General features: G+C 49.8%; 2 protein-coding genes across 3 annotated transcripts; one reads left to right on the forward strand and one right to left on the reverse strand.

The window, feature by feature from the left end:
• Positions 1–378: 378 nt before the first annotated feature.
• On the reverse strand, positions 379–9,914 carry LOC4816597 (peroxisomal acyl-coenzyme A oxidase 3). Of its 2 annotated transcripts, XM_015181356.2 has the most exons (6): positions 9,528–9,914; positions 2,939–3,106; positions 1,939–2,862; positions 1,747–1,872; positions 1,314–1,659; positions 379–1,258 (listed from the first exon to the last, which is right to left on the reverse strand). In XM_015181356.2, the coding sequence occupies exons 2-6, from the start codon at positions 3,071–3,073 to the stop codon at positions 696–698; spliced, it is 2,094 nt and encodes a 697-aa protein (XP_015036842.1). In that variant the 5' UTR covers positions 3,074–3,106; positions 9,528–9,914; the 3' UTR covers positions 379–695. The 2 variants fall into 2 exon arrangements, with proteins under 2 accessions (XP_015036842.1, XP_033236812.1); XM_033380921.1 differs by lacking the exon at positions 9,528–9,914 and having other exon boundaries at positions 2,939–3,123.
• LOC4816469 (uncharacterized) lies at positions 4,209–5,994 on the forward strand. Its single transcript, XM_001356235.4, has 3 exons — positions 4,209–5,095; positions 5,161–5,356; positions 5,408–5,994. Exons 1-3 carry the CDS (start codon positions 4,312–4,314, stop codon positions 5,895–5,897), a joined length of 1,470 nt encoding a protein of 489 aa, XP_001356271.3. The 5' UTR covers positions 4,209–4,311; the 3' UTR covers positions 5,898–5,994.
• Positions 9,915–10,242: the final 328 nt, after the last annotated feature.

The following is a 10,242-nucleotide window of genomic DNA, read 5'->3' on the forward strand; positions in this document are numbered from 1 at the left end:
AGCATCAATGCGAGAGGGGAACTTCACTCCGATTCCACGGCTGACTAATTATAATACAAAAAAAAAAAAGTTTCGTCTGTTTTGCTTGTCTTTGATCCAAAGGGTTACATTTGGCAAAAAGCTTATAGCAATTTATGGTCAGTAGCTAGCAATACTTTAAAGAAAACATTTTAGAATTTTGTATCTATTTGGTGGCTTACTATCCTTCCGTATACAGACTTGTACCGTGGTGTATCCTAGCTAAAATTTAAATTTATTTATATTTTATGTTGCTTTTGCATTGTTTACCAATTTAAACATTGTCAGACCGCTCCGACCAAAATCCTCCAAATGGAGCGATGGCCACATCTTTGATTCAAAAAAGGGGAGTAACGAGTGTACTTTTCAGTTTACATATATGTATTTGATGCATCATCGATTAATACAAACAGTGGATGATAAATAATATTTTTTGAAGGTGGTTCAACAGAGGCTGCTCTTTCCCCATTGCCCTCGCGGGATATCATTTAATGTTTATTTAACTTGCTGAATCTTACGATTCGATTAGTAACAGATTTGATCTTAAAATACTCGAATGTACGGCGTAGTGTATGTGGAATATACATGATTTCCAAAGAGCCAATAACAATAACTACTACAACCACCAGGCACTTGGTTTCGGTCTTGACCTCGACCTCGACCTCGATCGATTTTCTTCAGAGCTTGGACTTCTCCTGGGGCTGGGGCTGGGGTATGATGACATCGCGCCACCAAGATGAGCGCTGGAAGGCACCCTCGTTGGTCATAAATTCGTTTTGCAGATTCTCATACAGCAGGCCGTCGGCTCGGGCAATCACCGAGTTGAGGGCAAAGTCGGGGGGGGCAATGGCGTCGGCTACGCTCACGGCCACGTCCTTCAGCTGTAAACAGCTATCCAGCAGGAGCCTGCGCACAGCCGCGGAAAAGTCCTTTCCTTCGGCAAATCCGCCCACATAGAAGGTGGTCATGTGCTTCTCCAGCAGCCACATGGCGTACACGTCGAAGAGCAGGCGCAACACCTTGCAATACGCAGGCTCCACCTGCAGCCGACGCACGTGCTCCACATACCGGGTCAGGGCAAAGTACTCGGCGTAGGCGAGAGAAAGCTCGCGAGCTCCTGCCACCTGGGAGTTGTTCCGGGCGTCGAACTTGGTCCCTCCAGCCGCCAGCTCCCCCTCGATGTGGGCCGTGGTGTGGGCCATCAGGTGGCACAGCAGCCACTCATAGCACCTGAGCGAGACTGCAAGGAAACAAAGAATTAGTCAGCACACCCGACTAGGCGATCTTCCACTCACACTCCCAGCTGGAAAGCGGACTCTGAGCCACCAGTTGAGCGTATCTGAGACTCATGAGATGCTCCCGTCGCTCCAGGAACCTTACGCTGCCAATTGGCGTCTCCAGATCCTTGGCCGCCCACTGACGGAGCAGCCAGTTCGACGCCTGCTGGCCCAGCACGTTGTTGTCGCCCTCGTAGGTGCACAGGGGATCGTGATCGGTCCGCATCTGACCAAGCTTGGCAGCCGCCAAATAGCCGTGGCCACCGCAGGCTTCACGCGCCTCCTGAATGGCATCCCGTGCTGCCCAAGTTATGCGCGGCTTGGATGCCGAGATCAGGGCATGAATCTCCGCAGCGTTCTGGGTCTGCAAGGAAAGCAGAGTTAAATTCGTTATTACAGCGGGCTGACTATCGTACATGGGGGATGAGGGATAAGGGATTAAGTTACTCACCAGTATATCAAAGCCATTGGAATCCGCCTGGGAGCGGGCTATGATCTCCAGATATGTGATGGTCAGCTCTTCGACGGCAATCTTCTGCACACAGGCGGCAGCCAGGTACGGGAATATACGGTATTGCTAAGGTCATAGAGAGGATAAACAGATGAGACACGCCTCCCAGGACACATGTAGGACTCCACTCACGTGCAACTGGTACTCCAGGATGGCCATTTCTGCGCCCTGACGCTCCGGGCCGAACTGCTTGCGGACCGCAGCATAGCGGACGGCGATGACAGCGGCACTGCATAGGGTGTTGGCCGACTCCTGCATAATGCCGATGCGACCGGCGGAGAAGCTCTCAAGGGCGGCTCCAAGGGCCTTGCCTGGCTCTGCGAAGACGCTCTCGTAGACGCCCTCGGGAGTGACGTCGCCGGTGCGGTTGAGAAGGTTGTCGCGTGGAATGCGGTAGTTACTGAAGACCATAAAGCCGTTGTCGATGCCGTTTAGGCCGCACTTCTCGCCGATGTCGCCTACCAGGACGCCTGGATAGGAGAGAAGTGTCTTAGGATCGCGCACGGGGATGAGGAAGCCGTGCAGTCCGTGGTTCTGGCCATCGGCCGTATACAGGTTGGCGAAGGTCATGGCTACCGTAGCCGTCTTTCCTAGGTTTCCCACCCAACACTTGGCCGCCTCAAAGTCAGGCGTGTTGATCACAAACTCCTGTGTGCTCGGATCGTAGGTGGCCGTGGTACGGATGCTCTTCGTGTTGCTGCCGTGCGAGAGCTCTGTGATAGCCAGGCAGGTGATCACCTCGCGGTTCCAGGCCGCCTCGATGTACTTGGTGTGCTTCTCCGTTCCCATCGCCCGAATCGCGTTGTTGAACAGTCCCACGCCCAGAGCGATCTTCACGGAGAGACTGGGAGAGTAGCTGGCTAGTGCCTCGTTTATGTACATGAGGTACTTGGTCTTTGCGGAGAAGCTCAGGCTCTCGATCTCCCTGGGCACCAGGTCCAGCTGCTTCATGCGGTTCACCTGCATGGCGCACAGCCGCTTCTGCTCGTCCATGGGGAGCGTGCGCGAGGAATGTGCGAAGAGGGGGTCGCTCTCCAAGCGACGCCATACCTTGTACTGCATTTCAGGGGATAATGCAGGGGAATGTGCTTAGTCAGGGGTTCGCTCTGAGCGGAATCAGCGCCGCACTCACCTTGATGCGCAGTCCCTGCTCCTTCTCGAAGATCAGACGCAATCGTTTCCAGTCAAAATTGGCCCGCTTGCGGTAGACCGATAGAGGTCCGCCCGGTGGCAGATCGGGAATAAAGCTGGTGTCCTCGTTGGCCATTCTGTGGTTTGGTTGCTGTGGTTGCTTTGTTTGCTGGAAGAAAGCGAAATCTGTCTGAGTTGAGTCGAGTTGAACTTTGGACAGCTGCCCGATCACTGAGCAAGTGCGCCCTCACCGGCTCTACGAGCACGAGTGGCTTTAATAATTGCCCAACGCCGCTAGACATCTGTCTGACTATCTTTCTAACTATCGACGACCCGCCCGCAAGTGGAAGCACTCCAGTCGAGCATTATCTGCAAGCGTGCAGTGGGCCGAAGCCATAGTAAGCCCCAACCTCAAGAGCAGTGTCTTTCCGTTGCAACAATTGCAAGTGCTTTCCGTTGCAACAATTGGAACGGCAATAGTCTAGGCTTTACTGGGGCTTTCCAGCAAATATGACCTTTGCGGACATTAGCCCTTTTCCGACTTCCATTCAGTCACTTTTCCTATGATATTTGGCTTTTAAGGAGAATCTTTCGGTAAAAAAGATTAGGAAATCTGCAATGTGAGCAGTAATACACCACATTGAAAGGGAACACTCAATAAATTACGGATATATATTGTTATTTATCTGTGTCATACAGTGCTGCCAGAATCTTCTAAGCTAAAATTGCTAGATTTGTGAAGAAAACTTCCTACAAAATGTTGTGAAAATTGCCAAAAAATTGCTAAACCATTAAAATTTTCATTTTCAACAAATATACATATGTATAATGGATTGTGAAACTAAAAATAATAATATTTATTCTCCATATTTAAAATGAACGTTGGGCGCGCGAACTCTTTTGAAAATTTGTTGCTATCTGTTTCATGGCGGCCAGCTTGCGTCAGGTAACATATCGATATTCTATTCGATACTACTACATCCGATTGGTAGCATATTTTTGGGCGTACGCGTAAAAGTCCAGTAGACGGTGAGCGCGAAATTCAAAGGTGTCGATGGTGTTGCCAGCACGTGGTTGTTGTTACGGCTCTCTGGATTTAACTGGAACGCGGATAGGATATAATGCATATAACAACGAGTAAACAAAAGTTCAGGTTAAAAATGGAAAGAACCAGTTTTTTACATTTTTCCAAGAAAATCGATGCCCATAAAAGTGAGTTTTATGTAAGGGTTCGACTTTGCATAGTTCTATTGTATTTAGATAGGTATATAGTAGTAGTCTGTTTACCTGCTATAAAGCAATCAAGCAACAGAGCAGAGCTACAACAGAAATACCTAGTCAAACAATTTGCTTGTGCATTACTCCACCATCATCATGGCGCAACGACATAAGGAAATGATGCTCCTTTCGCGGCAAATAAAATCTAAATTCCCGCATCGCGCCTTCCGCGAAATCACCTTCGACCGGGAGGTCATCCGCGAGAGCATCACTCCACTGACATACGAAGCGGCGCGCCGCGTGAAGGGTCCGATCTACGAGGCTCTCGAGGATGAGCTGCGCTGCGCAGGTTGCCGTATGCTGCCGGAGTTCTTGCGCTGCCTGGCCACGAAGGAGCAGAGCCTCTTCGACAGCCTTAACATCCGGGAGCGAATCACCGACGACCGCCCGCTGCTCTACGCATTGATTGAAAATCTGAAGCAGGCCGAGCTGGCAGTGCTCCAGCGCAAGCTGAAGGGCCTCAAGGAGTGCTTCTCACTGTTCTACCAGACGATGGTGTTGCTGGAGCCCTACCGCCAGAAGTACAGCTACGCCCTGACCGCGGTGCTGGAGCACATTGTGGGGCTGTGCCACAACATCGACGGCCAGGAGCGGGACGCCGCCGAAATGATCGCCCGCATTTACCACACCTATGCCATGTACCTGGTCCGCCTGGGCCAGCGCACCTCCGCGATCAGCTACTTCCAGATCGCCATGAATCTTGTGCGGGGCCACGTGTGGACCGCCCAGGTGGACATGCGCGCCGGCAGTCAGACGCTCCACGAACTGGTGGCACAGGACCTGGCGCGCCAGCTCCTCATCCACGGCAAGCAGATTGTTCGCCAGCAGCCGCAGGAGGCCATAGCCATAGCCCGCAAGGCCACAGTCCTCATTGCGGAAAGTAAGTTGTTCTGCGACCCTGGTCCGTGACTATCCCCACCCCCCATCCCATCCCAACCCGTTTAGTTGGCAGGGAAAAGAACCTGGACATCTTCTGCGACACCTTCCTGGAGAGGGCCTTCTTTCTGATGGAGAGCGGCAACTACAACGCCGCCCAGCAGTGCCTGGAGCAGATCAGACCCCAGATCATAGCCTGCACAGACTACAAGTTCGTCAAGCTGAACATCAAGTACTACCTCTTCCACGGACAGTGCGCCGAGATGTGAGTAAATCACTTCAAAGTGGGCTGTGACGATTTCTCGCCTCTATTCAGATTCGAGAACCCGGACAAGGCCATATCCAGCTACAAGAAAGCTCTCCGTCTATCCCGCCTGTACTCACACAAGGACACTGAGGCTGAGATCCTGCTCTACCTGGGCAAAATATTCGCCAAGGACACGCAGAAGACGAGCATTGCCAAAAAGTGCTACGAGCAGGCCAGACGCATCTACGTCGACTTCAACGACGTCCACAGCCTGAAGATGGCAAACTACCTTCTGGCCAAGCTGATGGCCGACGAGATCACTCCCCTGTACATGGCCATGCTCAAGTCCTCCACCTCGCAGTACTGCGCCTTCTTCAACCTGCGCCAATGGAAGAACCGCTGCCGTCCTTTCTGGAAGAAGCTCGGGGGCGAGATCATCAAGCAGGAGACCGACGACATCTACTGCCTGCTCGACGAGGAAAAGGAGGATCCCGCCAGCGACAGCTCCTACACCGGCCTGGACCGCAAGGTCTTCAAGGTGGAAGAGGGCGATGTGTGAGCTCCCCTACTCTCTTCGACTTCTCTGACATGACATGAAAATTCTATTTGTTATTGGTTTTTCCTAAGCGTAATGATTAAAGGCTTCGGCAATCATTCGCGGGGCTGCTGTTTTTCACGGCCTGAGCAGACGGCTAGCCATGGAATGTTCTAGGGGCTTCCCACTGAAGTGCCTTCAATTGGGGTCGTAAATGTTGAATGTATCGAAGCTAATCAAGGCGATGATTGAATATTCCCCACATCCGCATATCATATTTTTATTTATTGAAAAACAACGGCTTTGAAGTGCCTTTATGTACTGATCATGCACGCCTGCATGCTTTGATAATGCCACAATTTTAACTAATCGATCTGAATCAGGATATTTATATAGATGTGCATTCACTCCGTCAGTGGGCTGCAAACTTCTGGCCAAAACTGTATAGCTCTGTGCAAAGTCTAACGAGGGGGAACGTTGTGAGTTGCTGCGGACACCGCAACTCTGCAGTTATACCCGATACTAAGTCAGTATGGCTCTCCTCCGGCAGACGCCGCTAATATTAAACGACACGACAAAGAGTGCGTGCGAGAGAGACAGAAAATCAGTCTGAGCGTGACGTCGGGCGCTGCGTAGCCAGTGCAAATTGATTTGTTCCTTTTGGCTAAAAAAATTATCTGATCTGATCCAGATTCAGCAATCTAATAGATATGGTCGTTATCTATGATTCTGCGTTTTTAGTTTTCTCGAATCTGCAATATTGTGGATGCAACCGATTTTCGTCCTTTGTGGGGCGGAAGGGGGTGGGGCGAAATTTTGAGATATACGTTTTATAGTGACATCTTAAAGGAGTGTGTGTACCAAATTTGGTTACTCTAGCCTTAATAGTCTCTGAGATTTGTGGATGCCTCAGATTTTCGCCCTTTGCGGGGGCGGAAGGGGGTGTGGCGAAATTTCGACACAAAATGGTCAAGGTCCGATATCACAGGAGTGAGGATACCAAATTTGGTTGCTCTGGATTTTATAGGTTCTGAGATCCTTGAACTCATATTTTGCAATTGGCAAAACCGACCATGAAACCTGTGTGTTAGAGAGAGACAGAGCGAGAAAGAATGAAATTGCTTTCTTGATTCTGGCTATAATAATTATACGATTTGGTTCAGATTTTGCACTCTAGAAGATATGGTCATCTTCTACGATTCTGCGTTTTTAGTTTTCTCGTATCGTCGAAATTGTGGATGCCACAGATTTTCGCCCTTTGTGGGGGCGGAAGTGGGCGGGGCAAAGTTTTGAAATATTCTTGTAGCAGTGACATATCATAGAAGTCTGGATCCAAAACATCGTTGATCTAGCTCTTATAGTCTTTGAGCACTAGGCGCTGAAGGGGACGGACAGACGGACAGACAGACATGGCTCAATCGACTCGGCTATTGATGCTGATCAAGAATATATATACTTTATGGGGTCGGAAACGATTCCTTCTGGACGTTACACACATCCACTTTTACCACAAATCTAATATACCCCAATACTAATTTTGAGTATCGGGTATAAAAACATTGATGGTCAAGGCCAGATAGGGGGGGAAATCGATAGAGAGACCGAAACTGCTCAGCGAAATTGATAAGATGGGCCTCTGTATGGGATTGGTGGATAGCTGGTCCCGAAGCAATCTCAGCTGTAAGAATCGTCAAGTGAGTTTGTAAGGTATTCCAGAAGCGGATTCCAAGAAACGGGCTAAATAGTATGATAAGGCGCGTGAGATAAGTGAGTGCAAAGAAGTGTGCAAAAATAGTGCTATGATCACAGTTTGCCGAGCCAATCTTATAATTTTTCCTTTAACTTACTCTTACGGGCTCAATCTTTGTACTTTGACAATATGGCAATAAAAATATGTCTGTTGTACACACAAACTTACACACAAAGAATTGGGCGAGAATAGCTTGGCGACAGATCAGGCAGGTTATGACGCTCCTAAAAATATGAAAAATCTAGTTTTGGGGACCGACTCACCAGCTGGGTGGAACAAAAGCCAACCGATTGATCGACAATTAGCTATAAGTATGCCAATTATGATATGCAACACTAACAGATATGATATGGCCCAATGAATGGTGACGGGCACTCGCTCGGAGCTAAGCCATGGCCGTGATAACAGCACATTGTCTAGGTTCGGGCCCCGAGCGAGAAGACTGTCAAGTAACCATCCATAAGTCGTTAAGGTTTATGGGTTTCTGGGAATGTTTACTGGTTCATTTAAATTGCTCGACGCGGTTCGTAATCTCAGATATGCACTCGGGGACCGGCAACGCGCAGTCTTGAGTACATTGGAAAGACGCTCGAATCACTCGAGTCGCTCGATTGTTTGCCTTTACCCGATGCGATGGGGAGTCATGGCGGAAATATTTTCCAGGAAACTCGGATTGGTTTATGAATTAATTGAAATAGAAAACCCAAGATAGGGGCGGGAATTGGTACAAACGAGAAGCAAGCAAATAAATATGTAAACAACAACGAAAGCTCTGGAGCTGAGCGAGCACTTTGTAGAGTCTGAAACGGTTACTTCTCCACCAAGGGCGATTCGATCGTTGCTTGCAAACATCTGCAGAAAGAACCGAAAATAACTGATAAGCTCCGGAAAGCGTTGCTCTCGGCAGCCCCCAGACCCCAACTACCAGCTAAACTGCTGCCTTACGTGACACTCTGGGAGGAGGGGCCCCGGCCACGGGCCAGGGGAAACTCTGACATGCGCGACTCTAAAGCGCCGGCCAGGTGGAGATTGCATGTAAAATAATGAACAAAATAGTGTACACCAGACCTCGGACCCCTTCCGCTGGCCCACTTGAGGAGCGAAGCTGTTGCGTGCTGTTGGAAATTGTCACAAATCGTTGGACCCTCCCCTCCCCTCCTGGGGAGGGGTGGAGGGGGTGGCCATTAGCCTTGAACATGAAAATAAGTGCAAAACTTATTTTTACTCGTTCGCCCCGTTAATTGAGAGGCGGGACCCGACTCCGAGTCCGAGTCCGAACCCGAAACGAACACTGAAGGCCCGTTAAACGAATTATAATGCAATTTGCCTTCCAACTGGCGACAATAACTACTGCACTGCTAATTTCACTTTTATTTACACACCACACCGCTGACAAATTAGCACACAATCACCACCCTCTCACACAGATTCAGATACAGATACAGATACAGATATGGGGGGAGGAGCAGGGCCATCTATTGGGAGCACAATACACCCAATTGCCAATTGCCAATTGCCGTCGCTGCTCCCCATTGTCCAGCAATGATTCAGGGCTTGGCCAGACCAGACCAGGTCAGGTGTAGTGATATCATGAGGACAACGATGACTACTACATGTTTGGTTAAGGACTCGGATTATCAAGGGCTCCTATTCCTACTGCTATTACATCACTGCGAAAACAACAAGTAGGTAGCAAACGAAACGCCTTGGCGAGCAGTAAGAGCAACAGAGAGAGAGCGTGGGAGAGGGAGAGAGGCTGAGGAAAATATTCTCGATAATCGCACAGATGTGTCTGTGAGTATCTGTGTTTATTCTTTTAGGCCTGAGGAGTACAGGTCACACCAACACCAACACCAACACACACATACACACACACAAGCACAAACACTACCACTACCACCAACCTGTAGCGCTTCTTCTTCTTCCGGAGTCACTTGATGCTGGCTGCCCGCTCTTTTCCGATGGAGCTGTCTCTGCCGGCACCGGCTGAGCTCACGACACACTGGGCTGGCTGGCTGACGGCTAATTAAGCAAACGATGCGACGTCGAGTACGCACGTTCGTACGAGCTCACAGAACACGCCCACGCGGAATTAAAAAAGGCACAAAAATAACTAAAATACAACTAGAAGGCGGCACACGACCGACGGACGACGGACGACGAGCGATGAGCGATGGGCGAAGAGCGACGCTGGAAACTGGCAACCGACCCGGACGATGGATTCTTTCCGAATGACTGCTGATTCATAACAAACGGACGTGCTGGGAACCCTACAGCGCTACAGCGTTTTATAGGGGCGCACCTCACGCACACATGCTCGTGGGGAACCACGCTTCATTCTGCCCCAATGTCAAGTGGCTGGTGCGAGAGCGAGAGCGAGGCGGCAAACAAACCGGCCGGCGTCGAGCAGCGTCAGTGTGTGTGAGTTAACGTGCAAAGATACAGATACAAAGATACACAAAACCACAGAGCTGAACCGACTGGCTGAGCATGAAGGGGATTCATGAAACTGATTATGGTTAAATTTAGATTTGTTTCGTGGGTCAGCTGCTCCACGCACAGGGTTGCACCCGGCTCTATTGAAGTATAATCTAAATAGACCCAAAGAGTGATTTCATG

This window comes from Drosophila pseudoobscura, chromosome 4 (genome assembly GCF_009870125.1).
Source record: "Drosophila pseudoobscura strain MV-25-SWS-2005 chromosome 4, UCI_Dpse_MV25, whole genome shotgun sequence".
NCBI classification, from domain to species: Eukaryota; Metazoa; Arthropoda; class Insecta; order Diptera; family Drosophilidae; genus Drosophila; species Drosophila pseudoobscura.